Source organism: Myxine glutinosa, chromosome 2, assembly GCF_964187855.1.
Source record: "Myxine glutinosa chromosome 2, kmMyxGlut1.1, whole genome shotgun sequence".
NCBI classification, from domain to species: domain Eukaryota; kingdom Metazoa; phylum Chordata; class Myxini; order Myxiniformes; family Myxinidae; genus Myxine; species Myxine glutinosa.
Window position 1 is genome coordinate 73,491,448 of NC_136262.1, and position 18,799 is coordinate 73,510,246.

General features: G+C 45.4%; 1 protein-coding gene across 1 annotated transcript in view; it reads right to left on the reverse strand.

The window, feature by feature from the left end:
* Positions 1 to 8,748: 8,748 nt before the first annotated feature.
* Positions 8,749 to 18,799, reverse strand: part of LOC137421689 (signal peptidase complex catalytic subunit SEC11A) — a 43,090-nt gene continuing 33,039 nt past the window's right edge. Inside the window, exons 5-6 of the mRNA XM_068107984.2 lie at positions 10,291 to 10,348; positions 8,749 to 9,894 (exon numbers count right to left, since the gene is read on the reverse strand). Coding sequence (XP_067964085.1) covers positions 9,844 to 9,894; positions 10,291 to 10,348 — 109 coding nt within the window. The 3' untranslated portion in view covers positions 8,749 to 9,843. The remainder of the gene's footprint in view (positions 9,895 to 10,290; positions 10,349 to 18,799) is intronic.

Sequence of the window (18,799 nt, forward strand, 5' to 3'; positions counted from 1 at the left end):
AACCAGGCAGTATAACACGGGGAGGGCAAACCAGGCAGTATAACACGGGGATGGCAAACCAGGCAGTATAACACGGGGAGGGCAAACCAGGCAGTATAACACGGGGAGGGCAAACCAGGCAGTATAACACGGGGAGGACAAACCAGGCAGTATACACGGGGAGGGCAAACCAGGCAGTATAACACAGGGATGGCAAACCAGGCAGTATAACACGGGGATGGCAAACCAGGCAGTACAACACGGGGAGGGCAAACCAGGCAGTACAACACGGGGATGGCAAACCAGGCAGTACAACACGGGGATGGCAAACCAGGCAGTACAACACGGGGAGGACAAACCAGGCAGTACAACACGGGGAGGGCAAACCAGGCAGTATAACACGGGGATGGCAAACCAGGCAGTATAACACGGGGATGGCAAACCAGGCAGTATAACACGGGGATGGCAAACCAGGCAGTATAACACGGGGATGGCAAACCAGGCAGTACAACACGGGGAGGGCAAACCAGGCAGTATAACACGGGGATGGCAAACCAGGCAGTATAACACGGGGATGGCAAACCAGGCAGTACAACACGGGGATGGCAAACCAGGCAGTGTAACACGGGGAGGGCAAACCAGGCAGTACAACACGGGGATGGCAAACCAGGCAGTACAACACGGGGATGGCAAACCAGGCAGTACAACACGGGGAGGACAAACCAGGCAGTATAACACAGGGATGGCAAACCAGGCAGTATAACACGGGGATGGCCAACCAGGCAGTACAACACGGTGAGGGCAAACCAGGCAGTATAACACGGGGATGGCAAACCAGGCAGTATAACATGGGGATGGCAAACCAGGCAGTATAACACAGGGATGGCAAACCAGGCAGTATAACACAGGGAGGGCAAACCAGACAGTATAACACAGGGATGGTGGGTGGAGCAGCCCTTTGCTGACCCTTTATTCGATCTTGCTGCAGGTACAATACTGCAGCCTCAAACTGACGGGTTTTGCTGCCTGAAAATATGCTCACGGCCTTGCGAGCAGAAGAAAGTACATACATTACAGATAACAAAGGGCAGAACAGTAAAAAAAAACAAAAAACAAGGCCATGAGGGATGGTAATTTTAGCCACACACGAGGGTAACTTGGACTCTCCATCTATTACATGAGACGCATATCTAATATCACATTTAATTACTTTACACTTATTCTAAAACAAGTGTTAAAGAAATAACTAAGCATTTAGTTAACCTCTTGGAGTCATTCACCCAACGACACAGAGTCTCAATAAATTGAAGTTCCCGTGAAGGGATTTTTTTTTTTTTTTTTTTTTTTTTTTTTGTATACAATATCGAGGCTCGTGAAAGAGCGAACATTAATCACATGAACACACAGAAAGACAAACCGACACATAAAACATATAACATAGGGAGCGGTAGACAAGATGGGGAGAGAGGGGGAAGGACACAAACACAACATTTGAGAGCAGGGACCGAGAGACATGGAGACATCGAGAGATCTGAGAGAGGGCGAGGGCTTTGGGGGGGGGGGGGGGGGGGCGTGGGAAGGGGGCAGTGGGAGAGGTATAAAACATATGGACACTGCCAGGACTTCCAGGAAAGAAGTTGGAATTTCAAACAAGGTGGATCTGGGGTGAATTAGCGGGGGTAGAAAAGATCAAGGTTTTGGATGGGGGAAGATAAGAGATGGTGGTGAACAGCTGTTTTAAAGACCTGGAGGGAGGAGTGGGATTGAAGGGAGTGAGGGAGTTTGTTCCAGAGGCGGGAGAAAAGAGGAATGAAAGAGTGAAGGTGAGCGGAGAGCCGAGATTTCGGCAGTTTAACCATCAGAGGGTTGCTGGCAGATCTTGTGCGACCTGTAGGAATATTTGGGGGACAGAGCACAGAGAGAGCTGGGGGTGCAAGGCCGGAGAGGAGTCGGTAGAAGACAGAAAGACCACCTACCTGCCTGCGGTGAGATATTAGCTCACTGTGTAATTACCCTGTGCTCGAAAAGCGAAAAGTGGGGTTAAGCATTCATTTGCGTAGTGTGCTGTGTCTGCATTTTAAAAATTCATTTTCTCCGCAGGCGTAGGTCCGATTGACATGAAATTTTCACCATGGGAGGGCCTCCTCCCCTAGAATATTTTAAAACGTTACACCTCTATATCTCTGAAACCACTCCATGGAAAAAATTGAGACCTGGCCACTCTGCCATAAAGCCCAGATCGGTGGAGTGTTGCAGTGATGGTTGTCCTTCTGGAAGTTTCTCCCATCTGCACACAGGATCTCTGGAGCTCAGCCAGTGACCATCGGGTTCTTGGTGACCTCTATTACCAAGGCCCTTCTCCCCCGATTGCTCAGTTTGGCCGGGCGGCCAGCTCCAGGAAGAGTCCTGGTTGTTCCAAACTTTTTCCATTTAAGAATTATGGAGGCCACTGTGCTCTTGGCAACCTTCAATGCAGCAGAATATTTTTTGTAGGCTTCCCCAGATCTGTGCCTCGACACAATCCTGTCTGAGCTCTGCAGGCAGTTCCTTCGACCTCATGGCTTGGTTTTTGCTCTGATATGCATTGTCAGCTGTGAGACCTTATATAGACAGGTGTGTGTGCCTTTCCAAATCATGTCCAATCAATTGAATTTAGCACAGGTGGACTCAAATCAAGGTGTAGAAACATCTCAAAGATGATCAAGAGAAATGGGAGGCACCTGAGCTAAATTTCAAGTGTCATAGCAAAGGGTATGAATACTTATATCGATGTGATATTTCAGTTTTTTCTTTTTAATAAATTTGCAAAACTGTCTAAAATCCTGTTTTGTCTTTGTCATTATGGGGTATTGAGTGAAGATTGATGAGGGAAAAAATGAATTTAAACGATTTCAGCATAAGGCCATAACATAACAAAATGTGAAAAAAGTGAAGGGGTCTGAATACTTTCTGAATGCACTGTAGATCGACAGTACGTGGTTGCATTCCCGTACCAAAATGCCAAATTAATCCCGTACCGGGGGTATTTTTATAAAAAAAAAAATCCCGTACTCAAAGGGTTAATGGAGTCTGGCTCCCCTCTGTACTGGCTCCCGTACCTCACATCTTCCTCAGGTCGACAGTGTGGAAACCAAGGCCTTCAATATTATTGGAATACCCCATGATGAAGCTGAGTCTATTATGGTCCTATCACTTCACCATCACAGACAGATAAGTGGTCTCTATCTTCTACCACTTCCTCTCTGGTCTTGCACCTTCTCCTCTTTCCCCAGATCCACTTTTTTTTGAAATACCAACTTCTTTCTTTTCTGGAAGTTCTAGCAGTGTCCCTGTGTTTTATACCTCTCCCACCCCCACACCCCCACCGCACCCACCTTCCTTCCTTCCCATGCCTCCTCCCCCCAAGCCCTCTCCCTCCAACAGATCTTCCGTTGTCCCTGTTCTCTGCTGTTGTACTTGTGTGCTTCCCTCTCTCTCCCCATCTTGTCTCCCGCTCCCTTTATTGTATGTTTTGTTTGTCCGTTTTTTTCTTTTGTGATTGATATTAGCTCTTACATGAGCTTCGATCTTGTATTCAAAAAAAGGAAGAAAAAAAATAAATAAATAAAAGAAGCTCTTCCACAACCTTCAACTATCAAAAAAGGAAGAAGAAAAAAAGGTGTTCATTAAATATCCAATAATAAATCAATAAAGCTACAAATTATGGCAATGTTTCTGACATAATGGGGAGCATAGATGATACGGGTATATGGGCCATAATAGTAACATGTTCAGTTAACGATGGTATGTTTGTTCAGAATGAGCACGCGAGACAAGACTATGTGTTATACGAATACTAGTTATGAATTTTGGGGTAGAGTGATATATAGATCAGGTAGATCTGTGTACGTATCATGCTCTGACTGTCGTGAAGAAGAACAACAATTTCGATGCACATAAGTAGAGGACCCGTTTAGCCCGGATGTCGGATTAAGCTCGTATATTTGTGGTCATACAAGGATGGCCTTGTGTTAACTAGAGCAGGGATTATGTTAATTCCCCGGTTCGTGAGACCTTGTGATTTATCCTTCGTCCCGTATGGCAACGCACTTGACACGTAGAGCAGGGAAGGCCCATTAGCACCACGCATATTAATTAAACCCCCCCCCCACAATAAAACTCACCAGAAGTGCAGGCAGGAAGCGCACACATGGCTATAAAACATCGCACAGGCAGGCCGGGAGCCACACCCAGGAGGACTCGTTATCGGGCAGGAGTCGACCAATGAAAGGCCAGAGTAAGGAAGGACTTGTGATTGGCCAGGGGCGAAGCAAGAAGCAGCTTGCTGATTGGTAGAAGGAAGCGACGGACTGATTGGCCGATGGCATGAGGAGGAGAGCGCGAAGTGCTCGGCCAATGGTGAAGGACTGACATGGGAAGAACATTCTAGAGGTTGAGAGGCGATGGACTGATTGGACAGGAGGATCGATGACGTCAGACCACGGGTGATAAAATAACTCGCTGGCCGACATTTTCTTCTTCCTCGTGCGACGCTCTTCACTCCTCCTCTAGGTACCTTCCTGACGCTGTCCTCTGCCCTCGGCTCATGTTCCTCGTTCCGGCCCTCACGAGAAACGATACCAGGACAGCGGGCTCCAGGCAGCAATCGAAGACGCCACCGGGGGATGTGCAGAGTTTTGCAGGCGGACACGACTCGCGACTTGCCACTGCGGCGTGACGAGCCCTGGTGTGAACGCTGCAGCGCGAACGGGCGCAGCGAGGCCTAGTTCCTGCCAACGCGCGCGTTTTGGCACGCGCACGCTGGCCGGACCCATTCGCAGACCCTGGCGAGACCCTCAAGCTGATCAGAGCTAAGTGCATGATAAAATCACACCTCTTTATTTTCATTCCCGTTCTGCCATCCCCTTGTCTGTGTCTGGTTCTGTGCGTAGGAGCGCTCATTAGGGGGTTTTAGTAACCGGCGCATTTTCTTGTCGCGGCATCCGTTGTAAATAAATCCTTTCGTTATTTTCCCTGTATATAATAAATCCGTTTTGCGTGCGAGTTCATTTCCTGCAGGATCGGAGCTGCCACGTGGGACCGACAAGTAAAAGCTTTCAGCTTCTTCTTCTTTTCTCTTCCTCCCACGTTTGTATAGCGAGTCCGCATTTGATAGTCGCCTCAGAGTTAAAGCTCGCTTTCGCTATTCGTGATTTCCCGGTCTTAACCAAGGGGAAGTCACGCGACACTACTAATTAACCACATGGAACCCCAATTCCCCACACTTGTTCTTGTCCCACTGTGGCCTTGTGTTTGAAAGTCCTGTCGTCTGGGATTTGAATGTGAATGAACTGTGGAGAAAAAAAAATGCAACCAACTGCATTCAAAGCAACCCAAATTATTTACAGGATGGAGTCATTTTCTTCCAAACAGAGGGCCTCTGCACCAGTGGGACATCACATCTTTGCTGCAGAAGTGGGATTGCGAGGTACTTCCATACCCTCCTTTTTACCTGACTTGTCACCCTTCAATCGATTATTTCCTATATCCGAAGATGAAGGAATCATTGTGAGGATATTGGTGCAAGACTGCAGACAGACCCCCTCCTGGTTAGGCTTCCAAAATTCAGGTCAACTGCACACCTCAACTCTTCTATTCCTCACTTCTCCCATCTAAGGAACAACCTTCCAGAGGACATTCTTTTCCACTCTGCCATCAATGGCTTGAAACCAAGCAGTGCACAGTCACCTCCGATACTCACCCATGATCTTTATTAACCCCATAAATCCTTCCTAATCCACTTTGTGGGATCTGAGTATTAGCAATTACCAGGCTATACTATATCTTGCTTGCCAACTCCTGGGGAAAGGGGAATGAACTTGTGTGAAACAGCTGAAACGGTTTTCATTACTACAACGTATTTAACGGCACCAATTATTGTCAGGCTGGCAGGATAGCCTGGGTTTGAATTTTGGCAAGATACAAATTATCATCCTGGTGTTTCACAGGCAAGGTGAGGCATCAGTGTGTGCCATTCCTCGGATATGCGTCAAAATGGGCGTCCCGTCGGCTGCTAGTACATGGTGGACGTTAAAGATCCCACAGAGTCCTTCGAAAAGAGTCGGCGAGCTATTGCCAGCATCGTTGCCAAATTCGAAATTCCTGCACACTCGGTTGAGTATCCCGCATTGTAGTGGTGTATCCATGAATACAACCCGAATCAAGAAACTCTTCCGACTGAACCAAGGGGTGTTTATTTGTTATTTCCAGAAAATACAGTACCCTGCATGAATGGCTGAACAGAATATAGAGCATGGTAAAAGGAATCATCCCCACCCCTTCTTGTGGAGTTGGGTGGGAAATGTTTTTTTATGCACAAGCCATCTGGCCAGGCCTAAAGGGGGTGGGATGTTGTAAGTTAGCCAGGGTACCAGGCATAAATCACCTACTCTCTGTGAGACACCATGGGGATCTTTGTTCGCCAACCTCCTGCTTCACATCTTTCCAAAAGTCAGCATACACAATGCATTACGCTGCATATGAAACACCAGTGACTGTTGCAAGTTGGATGACACAAACAGACTATACAGAGGATTTCAGCCCTAACCTTCAAACCTTCCACGATGCTGCCCACATGGGATTGAAGATCTCGTGGCAGAAAACCAATGTGCAGAATCTCAGAGTTAAGCACCAGAACCCCCCATTGGGGTCGAACACTGCAGGGAGAATGAAGTTAATCTACTTAGACTGCAAGCAGAATTCAAATGGTCAGAGCAAACCAGTCGTCCTTAGAGGTTGCATGTTGGGGCGTGGTACAGTCCTGGAGATCCAATGGAGTATCCCAGGTAAAGGTGTGACCATGATTACGATGGTCACCAACTGCCCCACTCGGTCTGATCCGATTGAAAGAATGGCCTACTTGAGCAAGATTTCGTTCTTGGTTTCTCCAGTGCAATGTATCAAAATGCTGGGTGTCAGGCAACAACAGGTGTGGGCATCGGGAAGCATCTACCATGGCATGCTCAGATTCTCAGCTCGGCCATTTTTGGTAATAGCACATCTTCAAACAAATCCCATCACACTTTTCATTCACAAACTTGGCTTTGGGTGGTTGCAGCTCAGCTATAAACCGTCATCCTGGTATTTCGCAGGCAATGTGTGTGATGTCCCTCGGATGGATGTTAAACCAGGCTTCTTGTCGGCCGGCATTAGTTGGTGGATGCTAAAGATCCCTGGATGGTGTCCTTCGCAAAGAGAAGGTGAGTCATCGCCAGCACCCTGAACATATTTCAAATTGCTGCCCTGAGTGACTGCTGGGAAGGCATCTTCATGCAGCATCTGCATTCCAGCTCTAATGCTATGACAAACTTCCAAACATGAGGAACTAAAACTATACCGATAGCTAAACAAAAGAACATTGATAGGTTCTAAGTGTAGAAAGTTGTTTATTTTATAATTGTTGTTGCTTGTGATGCTGCTACATATTTTGAAAATACGAATCTTCTTCGCCGGCCACATATATTTCCACGTTATTGTGGGATTGGCCAAGGAAGGTTGGCCGAAGTCTTTCACAAACCAGCTGGCCAAGCCTGATGTTCGACTTAGGTTAGGACAGGAATTTGTAATTTGTTCATGGTGCTGGCCATAGCTTGCCTACTCTTCACGAAGGACACCGTGGGATCTTTAACGTCCAGAAACTAATGCTGGCAGAAGGGTCGCCTGTTTAACGTCCATCCGAGGGATGGCACACACGATGAATCACCCTGCCTGTGAAACACCAGAATGACCGTTTATAGCTGGACCGAGATATTTGAAAATAGGAATACAAAGGCCGAGTATTAGTAAACACCTTTGGCTATTCCACACTTATTACAAAGGAAACCATACAATATTGATGCTGAAAAAGTAAGTATTCAGAAATCTCAAAAGGATGTTTTCAGGACTGGAGTTCAATTAACATAACTTAACTAAGCCATCTTAGACCTTTTTTATTATTACTATTTTTCACTGACTGCATAAGGTGACTCTTACTGAAGATTGCTCCTCACTCTCGCCAATCCACACTGGGCAAGGATGGCAAGCATACCAAACACTCCTGATCACGAGTTGAGGGAGGACTTCTTCCTGCAGACTGGTTTAGGTGTTCTATGGTTTTTTTATGCAGAACCTAATAAAGATTCTATTTTTTGGTTAAGCTCAGTCACCTGCCAAATAATGCAAAGAAAGAACAAGTACAATTTAAATTTGCAACTTTAAACAAAAAGATGGAATTTGGAACACAGAAATGCTTAGTGGTGTACAGTAATGTCATACAGGCGAGTAACGGGGAATTTACTATTTTGCAGCAGCAGAAGAGCTGAAACTGGGGGAAAAAAAAATGGTCAGAAGACGATGTAAAAACTGGAATGTGTTACATTATATTTGGTTCTCCAATCAAAGTATAGACTTCATGATAGTGGGATGGCAAGTTGAAATCACATGAACGGTCATGATTTGTCCTTCATTTCCCATTGTGTCCTTGTGATTAAATATAAAGTATAAAAATGTCTCCTTATACATCTGTCAAATATATACATGCTCCTCCATGAGCCTTAGGTCAATGTATGAAACTGCTATCATACTTTAGTATTGACTATCTGCAGGGAATCCCTGCTCCTCCCTAAACAGCTAAACAATCCATATACAAACACCTACACATATACGAGTATAATGATACATGTTAAAGGGCTAATAAAATTCAAACCCCGCAAGCTGCTCAAATAATGCAAGAAAAGACTGACCACTCACATGTTGATGTGGACCAAGCACATGGAAAGTAGACGAGTGCGTTCCAAGTTTTTTATTGCCTGCCAAAGAGAATTTTCCATTTGTGCAAAAGGCCAGAACCATGTCGGTATTCCACTTTGGCCAGTGGATTTTTGGCTGCCTCTTCAGCAAAAAGCATGTAGAACTGGTTTGAAACGGCTTTGCTGGGTTCATAAAAATAATTAAAAACAAAAAGACCTGCCTGGAACCTGGCCGAAGTAAATGATGGGTGCAGAGCAGCGCTGTAAACAGGAAATCCACACTAACACACATTGCTCCAAAACCCAGTCTCTATTTTCTTTTGCTCCCATGTGGTTTGACAAATGTCGGTTTGGGGTGACAAATCAGGGGATGGGGTTAGCAGTTTCTATGCTCAGAAAGAGAGAGAAAAAAGAAAACTGCCATCGCAGAGTAATTAAATTATTATAGGGCAGCATGACGGCAAGAAAGCAAGAATCATGGAAAATAATTAACAGTCACAAACAGACTGACATGACAAGAGAACAAAGCAGTACTCTCAGCAAAGTAAAAATGCCTCTTGCACAACAACTGTTAAATATCACTGGGTATCTGATAAAGAAACTCGATTTTCTTTTTAACAATAGCCCCTCCTAGATGACAAGTTATTACTTGGAGCTTGTCCAGAGAACGCGTTGTGAGAATAGCACGAGAATGAAATTAAAGCTTGCATTTTGCTTCATTGATAAACACAGATTAGGATTAGCTTATCCAATTCCTCAACAGGACATTCATTGGTGCAAAGATTTCCTGGACAGATGCAGGCACTTTAACCGAAGTGGCCCTTTAGACTATGACAGTAGCATGACAAACTGAGAATGCATGTTCTTCCAAATGGATCTGAAAATATGCCTCTTAAGAATAGAGGCTGGTAAATGCACGGTAAAAAGTTTAGTACTATAAAGCTTTACTGAGCTCAGAGCATCCATCACTCCACCAAGCTCCAGCTCACGTGGCTCCATGACGAATAAAGGGCAGGGGCATGGCTGTGTGTGTTTCTCTGCATCTCCCCTTTCCAACCTCCCACTCCCTGTCTCTTTCTCTCCGCACACGTATGCCAAATCATTCTCTGTGGATAAGTACGAAGAGTCCCAAACAAGCAAGAAGAGCGTACTGCAAACACAGGGGACAAGATCAACAGTCAAAATGCAACCATGACGGGCAGACACGTAGACATTCATTGCAAGTCCAAATTCCATTTGCATGGTCAGGATAAATGAAGGAAACCGGTCATGGACAGTGTAAAGGTTTACAGAAGGTGAGCATTACGTTAATTTCCTCTCCCAGTTTGAATAAGTCAGAAAACAATTTTGGAACATTTCCTTGTAAACGCACTCTTTCTGGAAAAAGAGAAGCTCTAACATTGTCTCACTGTAAAGCGAGTTTCTTACGTTCATTTAACCTAATTGGCTAACCACTCCAACTCTACTGAACGATGAGCTATAACAACAAAAATTGAACAAAGATTGCATTACTTCACGTTGCAGATTACACACAATTACAACTTACCTTGAATTTTGGGTAATCATTCATTAAAATGGTCACCATGCCGATGTAAGGTACAAACCTGCAATTCAGGAGTGAAAAGTGGGAGGGAAATATTGAAAAGTTACAATTATAGCATTACGTTGGTGAAATAAAGCTATGGAGCTGAAATGTTACAGGGAAGCCTCAATCTACATCTGCAAAATGTATGCTTTTCACATCAGAAAAATAAAATTTTGGAAATGAGCTTTATTCTACTTTGAGAAACTTTTACAACTCCCTCTTCCTCCAATTCATAGCAGTCAAACAATCCACCAAATGGATAAAACTGGATTTCTCAAGAAGCACTTTATAAATGCCAGTTGGAACAGGCCAATAAAGACAAGAAGAGCAGAATGCAGGCCTCATCATGTTAGCATTACTGTTGTCCACAAAGTATTAGTGCTATTTTAGACAACCAAGAGACAAAGCTGTTTCAACATGTTTTGGAAAGGTCTAGACAAGGTCGTTTTCTCTTTGTTTGCACGTCCACCTGCCCTCAAATGGAAGGGGAATACAGCACAATATTTGCAGTGTAAATAATCGATGGAATGTAATGATCTTTGACTCCTTTTGACCAAGAGTTTGTCTTTTTGGACTGTTCTTACTTTTAGATGAGAAAAACGTCGATGAAGATGAGGCTCAGATTATTATATAGCAAGATAGCATTTCCATCCATGGTAAAAGCTGAACCTTTGAGACCAGCAGTAGAATGTACAGGTCTGGATAGTAAGGGGCCAGGTTGGCGAGGATGTGTAAACCACAAATGACCAGTATTGATCACCCTTCAAATTTTCAAATAAGCTACAAGGATATCCTTGTACAGGTGAATATCAGGCAACTAACTACATACAGGCTTTTCTACATTTCCTGCTTTTGTATTGTTCGATTCCAAATTAATGGATATGCAGTGCCCTCAAAGTATTCACACCCCTTGACATTTTTCACATTTTGTTGTGTTACAGCATGAATTTCAAATGGATTGAGATTTCTTGCCACTGATCTACACATAATAACCCATAATGTAAAAGTGGAATTTTTCTTTTTCGAAAATTTTGAAGAATAATTAACAACTGAAAAGCTGAAATGTCTGGAGTCAATAAGTATTCAACCCCTTTGCTATAAAACTCCACATTGAGCTAAGGTGCATCCAATTTCCTTTGATCATTCTCGAGGTCTACAACTGATTGGAGTCCACCTGTGGCCAATTCAATTGAATGGACACGATTTAGAAAAACACACCTTTCAATGTAACGTCCTACAGTTGACAGTGCATGTCAGCGCACAAACTCTACCATGAAGTCCAAGGAAATGTCCAAAGAACTCCCAGATATAATTGTGAGGAGGCACAGATCTGGGTAAGGGAATAAAACAATTTATAGTGTTGAAAGTTCCCAAGAGCACAGTGAGCTCAATCATTACGAAATAGAAAGATTAATGGAACTGCCCAGACTCTTCCTAGAGCTGGTCGTCCAACCAAATTGAGCAACAAGGCAAGAAGGACATTGGTCAGGGAAATAACCAATAACCCAATGACCACTCTGACAGAACTACAGAGTTCCTTGGCTGAGATGGGAGAACATGCAGGAAGGACAGCAGTCTCTGCAGCAAGTCAAAAATCTAGGCATTATGAGAGAGTGGCCAGATGGAAGCCACTCCTGAGAAAAATGCACATGACAGCACACCTGGAGTTTGCAAGAAGGCATGTGAAAGCCTCAGAGAATGAAGCAAAATATTCTGTGGTCTGATGATAAAAATTGAACTCTTTGGCCTGAATGGAAAGCGCTACATCTGGCAGAAACAGAACACAGCTCATCACCTGTCCAACACAATCCCTACCGTGAAGTATGGTGGTGGAAGCATTATACTATGGGGATGCTTTTCAGCAGCAGAGACTGGGAGATTGGTACGGATAGGGGGAACAATGAATGGAGCTAAATACCGGCAAATATTTGAGGAAACCCTGCTTCAGACTGCAAAAGGCCTTAGACGACGGCGAAGATTTACATTTCAACAGGACAATGACCCCAATCATACAGCCAAAGCAACATTGCAATGGCTTCACAACAAGAATGTGAAGAGTCCTTTAGTGGCCCAGCTAAAGCCCAGCCGTGAATTCCATTGAGAATCTGTGGAAAGACTTGAAGGTTGCTGTTCACTGATGCTCCCCATCCAACTTGACAGAGCTTGAGCAAATATGCAAGGGAGAATGGGAGAAACTCCCCAAATCCAGATGTGCAAAGCTGATACGGACATACCCAATAAGACTCGAAGTTTTAATCGCTGCCATAGGTGCTTCTACCAAGTTTTGACTTAGGGGGTTGAATATTTTTAATTAAATATTTCTGTATTTCATTTTTAATTACTTTGTAAAATTTTCTTAAAAAAAAAAAAATCCACTTTGACATTACAGGGCACATTACGTGTTCATCAGTGACAAAATAAATCTCAATTTTATACATTTTAAATTCAGATTGCAACATAAAATGTGAAAAAGTCAAGGGGTGTATATACAGTCATGTGAAAAAGTAAGTACACCCTGTGTAAAGTTTTGACTTTTTCAACATATTTCAACATACAGCTATTTGATCTTCATTTCAACAATATTGATAGATAAAGGTGATATAATATAACAAATATCATGAAACATTTACATTTTGTAGTCCATTGTATAATTTAAATAAACATAAATGCAAATTTCGCATGTGGAAAAAGTAAGTACACCCCTAAATTTATCACTACTTCAAATACATAAAATTAGAATCAGGTGCACCAGCTCAGGTGCAAATGATGATAACATCGTTAGAGAGGATCTTGGAGGAACCTGTCTTATTTAAACCTCAGACATTTAGTTTGGTTTGCTCTTTGTTGTTGAAGTGTGTGGCGTCACCATGCCAAGATCAAAAGAGCTATCTGAGGCCTTCGGAAAGAAGGTTATAGATGCCTACGAGTCTGGGAAGGGATTTAAAAAGATCTCCAAACAATTTGAAATCAATAATTCGACTGTCCGGAAGATCACCTACAAGTGGAGAAGATTCCAAACAACTGGCAACTTGTTCAGGCCGGGCCGCCCCAGCAAGTTCAGCTCGAGAGCAGACGGCAAGATGCTGAAAGAAGTCTCTAAGAACCCCAGAATGTCATCACGGTACCTACAGGTAGCTGTGGCCACTGTTGATGTCAAAGTGCATGAGTCTACCATTAGAAAGAGGCTGCACAAATTTGATCTACATGGGAGGTGTGCCAGGAGGAAACCTTTGCTGTCCAGAAAGAACATCAGGGCAAGACTAAAGTTTGCCAATGAACACCTAGGCAAAGACCAGCACCTCTGGAACAATGTGCTCTGAACAGATGAGTCCAAAGGTAGAGCTATTTGGCCACAGTACCAGAAGGCATGTTTGGCAAAAACCAAAGACAGCATTTGACCACAAGAAGCTGATACCAACTGTAAAGCATGGTGGTGGAAATATTATGGTTTGGGGCAGCTTTGCTGCATCAGGGCCTGGGCAGCTCGCCATCATAGAATCCATGATGAATTCTTCATTGTACCAGAGGGTGCTTGAGGATAATGTGAGGCCATCTGTCGGAAAGTTGAAGCTCAACCGAAGGTGGACCTTGCAACATGACAATGCCCTAAACATACCAGTAAATCCACCAAGGAATGGCTGAAAATAAAGAAATGGAGGGTTCTGGAATGGGCAAGTCAAAGCCCGGATCTAAATCCCATCGAGATGTTGTGGGGGGATTTGAAACGAGCTGTGCATGCAAGAAACCCCTCAAACATTGCACAGCTGAAATAATTATGCATGGAGGAGAGGGCAAAAATTTCTCCCAGGCGATGTCAGAGACTGGTAGACAGTTATAAGAAACGCCTACTTGAGGTTGTTTCTGCCAAAGGGAGCAATACCACCTATTAGAGCCAAGGGTGTACTTACTTTTCATTGGTCATTGGTCATTCCTTATCAAATGTTTCATTGGAGTGCTTGTTTGAGTGCTTAAGTCACTTACCAAGCTGCTTGGTAATGGCTGCCTTCTTCTCTGAGCCCCCAAGGTTAATCGTGACAAAACTTTAAAGGATCACAATTTTTACCACTATGCACCTTAATCGGGGTTTTACAACAGTCATTTTCCACAATTCATAACTTATAAACACACTAGTCTCACAGGGAAAGGACGTGAGTCCAGAGTGAGGAGTAGAATGGCAGGAGTCAGACAAAGGGGTGGGAAGAGGCATGGGAAGGGGTGATGTGGGACTTCTGTGAGTCTAGAGGGAGGGGGAAGGCAGAGGCAGGGGAACGTGTGGGATGAGGGAGGGTAAGGGCATGGGGTACAAATCCTGAGGGAGGGAGTGGGAGGAGGGAAGTGAAGGAGAAGGAGTCTGGAAGAAGGGGGAATGGGTGGGAGTCTATATATACATATGGGTGGGTGGACTTCCGCTTCCGGTCCGGTATGAAGAGGACGCAGGCGTCACATGCTCGCCGCTTCTTCGACCGGGCCACTGTCAGTTGCTTGCTTTTTTGGTGGTCGAGCGGATTTTTTTGGCCATTGAGTCTGCCCTCTGCACAGCCCCGGCTCTGCTCCCTGCTTCGCCTGCCGGGCTCCTTCGCCTGCTCGCTGTTTCCTCGGGCACGCTCTCGTGGGTTGTGACCATCGCAGCGGTTTGGTGGCGGTTTCCCACCGTGATCTAGATTTGTAGCGGCGGCGGTCGATTGCCGCTGCATTTGCCGCTTTGCTGTGATCAACCTTGGCCTCGTGATCGTCTCTTTGCTCGTGCCTGCCCTCTGCTTGGTCCCGGCTCTGCTCCTGGCTTCACCTACCTGGCTCCTTCGTTTCCTCGGGCCCGCTCCTGTGGGTTGGGACCATTGTTTCACCTCCTCAACCTTGGCCTCGTCTAGTCTCTCCGCTCCTGCCGGGCATGGCTCTGCGGTACTCCGCCGCAAGGCTCCTTCTGCTCAATACCCGCTCCACCCCATGCATCTCTGCCATCAAATCAAATGGACTCCTCCGACGACCCAGGTACATTCACCGTGGCTCCGGTCGTAAGTTTGTATATTTGCAATCAGGTCACTCCATCCCCGTCCTCTGGTCGGCTCAGCGCACTCCCACTCATCGTCCCAGCGCACCTGGTCACAGCAACGCACACGATCGCACCTCCTGCCTACGAACCCTGGCTAAATCACCTGAATTCATCCCTGCTGTTCAAAACAACATCAAGCTCACCCTGTTCAACACCCGGTCCCTCAACAACAAATGCCTCATCCTGAACGAATACATCCTGGATAACAAACTGGACTTTCTCTGTCTCACCAAAACCTGGCAACAACCTCTGGACTACAACACACTCAACCTCACCACACCCAATGGATATTCCTACGTCAATGAACCACGCTCGGGGGGCCGAGGTTGTGGAATTGCCGTTATCCACCGTCAAGACATCAGGACCAGCCTCATCCCCATCGCCTCATCCTCATCATTTGAACACCTGGCTTTTAAACTCTCTGGTCGCACGCAGTCAGTCATGGCTGTCGTCTACCGCCCTCCCAAACCACACCCATCATTCCTGTCTGACTTCTCCTACTTTCTGACCCAGCTATGTTCCCTCTCCCCCTCAATCCTCCTCCTTGGTGATTTCAATATCCACATGGACTCCACTGACTTCACAATAACCACTGACTTCACTGATTTACTCACCTGCTTTAACCTCACTCAACATGTCAACTTTCCTACCCATATCCGTGGTCACATTTTGGACCTTGTCTGCTCCACTGGATTAAATTTGCACCATCTCTCTGGCTCTGACCTCACCCTCTCTGACCACTTAGCTATCACTATGACCATCAACATCCCCACCCCAACACCAAGACATTATCGCACTATCACCTTCCGTCAGCTAAACGCTCTTTCACCGACCTCATTCTCATCCACCCTCTCTGAAAAAATGTCCACTTCTCCCTTCGTTGACCTCCACACCCCTTCCGACCTCACTGACTACAAAACCACACTCTCTCCTCCTGCCTTGACCAGCTTGCACCTGTAAAAACCAAAACAGTTTCTTTCACACATTCTGCTCCCTGGTTTACCCCCGAACTCCACCTGATGAAAACTCGTGGTCGCCAACTTGAAAGACTCCGCAATAAAACAGGCCTCACAGTTCACTACCAAGCGTACAAGGACCACCTACAACACTACAAAGATGCCCTCTCCCGCGCCTGCTCCGCCTACTACTCTCAAATTATCCACTCTGGCTCCGGAAACCCAAAAGCACTCTTCTCGACAATAAACAAACTCCTCCGCCCCCTGAACACCACCACCCAGTCATTCCAAGTAGACAACTGCATCTCCTTCCTCTCTTTCTTCCAACACAAAATTGACAACATCTACAACAGCTTGACCACCGCCACACCCGCTCCCCCTCCAACCACCTGCCCCCCCCCTTGTCCTGCCATCCCCTGTCTTGGTTCTCCCCAATCTCCCCTACTGACCTCTCTGAACTCCTCATAGGAATGAAAACTGCCACCTGCACTCTTGACCCCATCCCCTCCAGCTTTGTCAAGGCCTCCCTCCCTGCTCTCTCTCCATTTATCATTGCAACAATAAACTCCTTCCTGTCTACAGGCATCATCCCACCTTCCCTCAAAATTGCTGCTGTTACCCCCATTCTAGAAAAACCTGGTCTAAACCCTGACACCCTAAACAACTTCAGACCCATCTCCAACCTACCCTTTCTGTCAAAAGTTTTGGAAAGCGCTGTAGCCACTCAACTCAAACATCACCTCTCTGCCAATAACCTGTATGAAACATTCCAATCCGGGTTCCGCTCCAACCACAGTACTGAAACTGCTCTCCTCAAAATCACCAACGACCTTCTCCTCTCCTCCGACGCTGGCAACCTCAACATTCTCGTCCTCCTCGACCTCAGCGCTGCCTTTGACACCATCGATCACACCATCCTCCTCAGCCGACTTGAATCCACCTTTAACGTTACCGGCACTGCCCTCTCTTGGATTAAATCATACCTCTCTGACAGACGCCAGTTCATCTCCATCAATAACTGCAAATCCCCCACTGCTCCCCTCCCCCAAGGTGTCCCACAAGGTGTCCCCCAAGGTGTCCCCAAAGGTTCAGTTCTTGGCCCCCTCCTCTTCATCCTTTACCTGTCCCCCCTCGGTCACTTGATCCGCCGTCATGGTCTCCAATTCCACTGCTTCGCCGATGACATCCAGCTTTTCATCTCCACCAAGTCCGTCTACACCGACACCCACTCTATCCTGACAAACTGCATCACTGAAATAAAATCCTGGCTTCAAATCAACTTCCTCAAGCTTAACTGTGATAATTCTGAAATAATCATCATTGGCCTAAAAACGCTCACAAAATCCACCCATAACTTCGCCCTCAACATCGACGGTATCCCAGTATCCACCTCCCCTCACATCCGGAATCTTGGCGTCATCTTTGACCAAACCCTCTCCTTCGACAAATACACTAAACAGATCACAAAGTCAGCCTTCTTTCACCTGAAAAACATTGCCCGTCTCCGCTCATCCCTCTCCTCCACGGCTGCAGAAACCCTCATCCACGCCTTCATCACCTCCCATCTGGACTACTGCAATAGCCTCCTCTATGGTTCACCCTCAAAAATCACCAATAAACTCCAATACATTCAGAACTCCGCTGCCCGTCTACTCACCCATTCCCGGACCCGTGACCACATCACCCCCGTCCTTTACAAGCTTCACTGGCTCCCCATCCCCCAGAGAATCCAGTACAAAATCCTCCTCTTGACATACAAAGCCCTCCATAACCTGGCCCCATCCTACCTGGCTGACCTCATCTCCAGACACACTCCCACAAGCAACCTCCGCTCTGCTGGTACCAACCTCCTGACCCCCTCCATCCGGACCAAATTCAGATCCTGGGGGGACAGGGCCTTCTCCATCGCTGCTCCCACCCTCTGGAACTCACTACCTCACACCATCAGAGACTCCTCCTCACTCACCACATTCAAAACATCACGAAAGACCCACCTGTTCAACACTGCATTCAACATTCAACCCACAGCATTTAACCCCTGACTATCTCTTCTCCTTCTCCCTCCTTTTGCTTTAAATATTTCCCTATTGATTCTTGTCTTTTTGCAATTGCGGTTTCCATGTATTGTTATGCATTATGTTTTCCACTCTGTCAAAGCGCCTTTGGGCTACTTGAAAAGCGCTATACAAAATAAATGAATTATTATAATATATATATATATATATATATATATATATATATATATATATATATATATATATATATATATATATATATATATATATATATATATATACACACACTGTATATACATACATACATACATATATATTTGTTTTTTTTAACGTATATATGAGAAATGATTTGGGAGGCATTTTCCCCCTCTTCATTCACTTAGAAATTTATGTAGAGAAAAAAATTCCTTTTCGCTGATATTCCACTTTGAAACGAACCAATCCAAGCA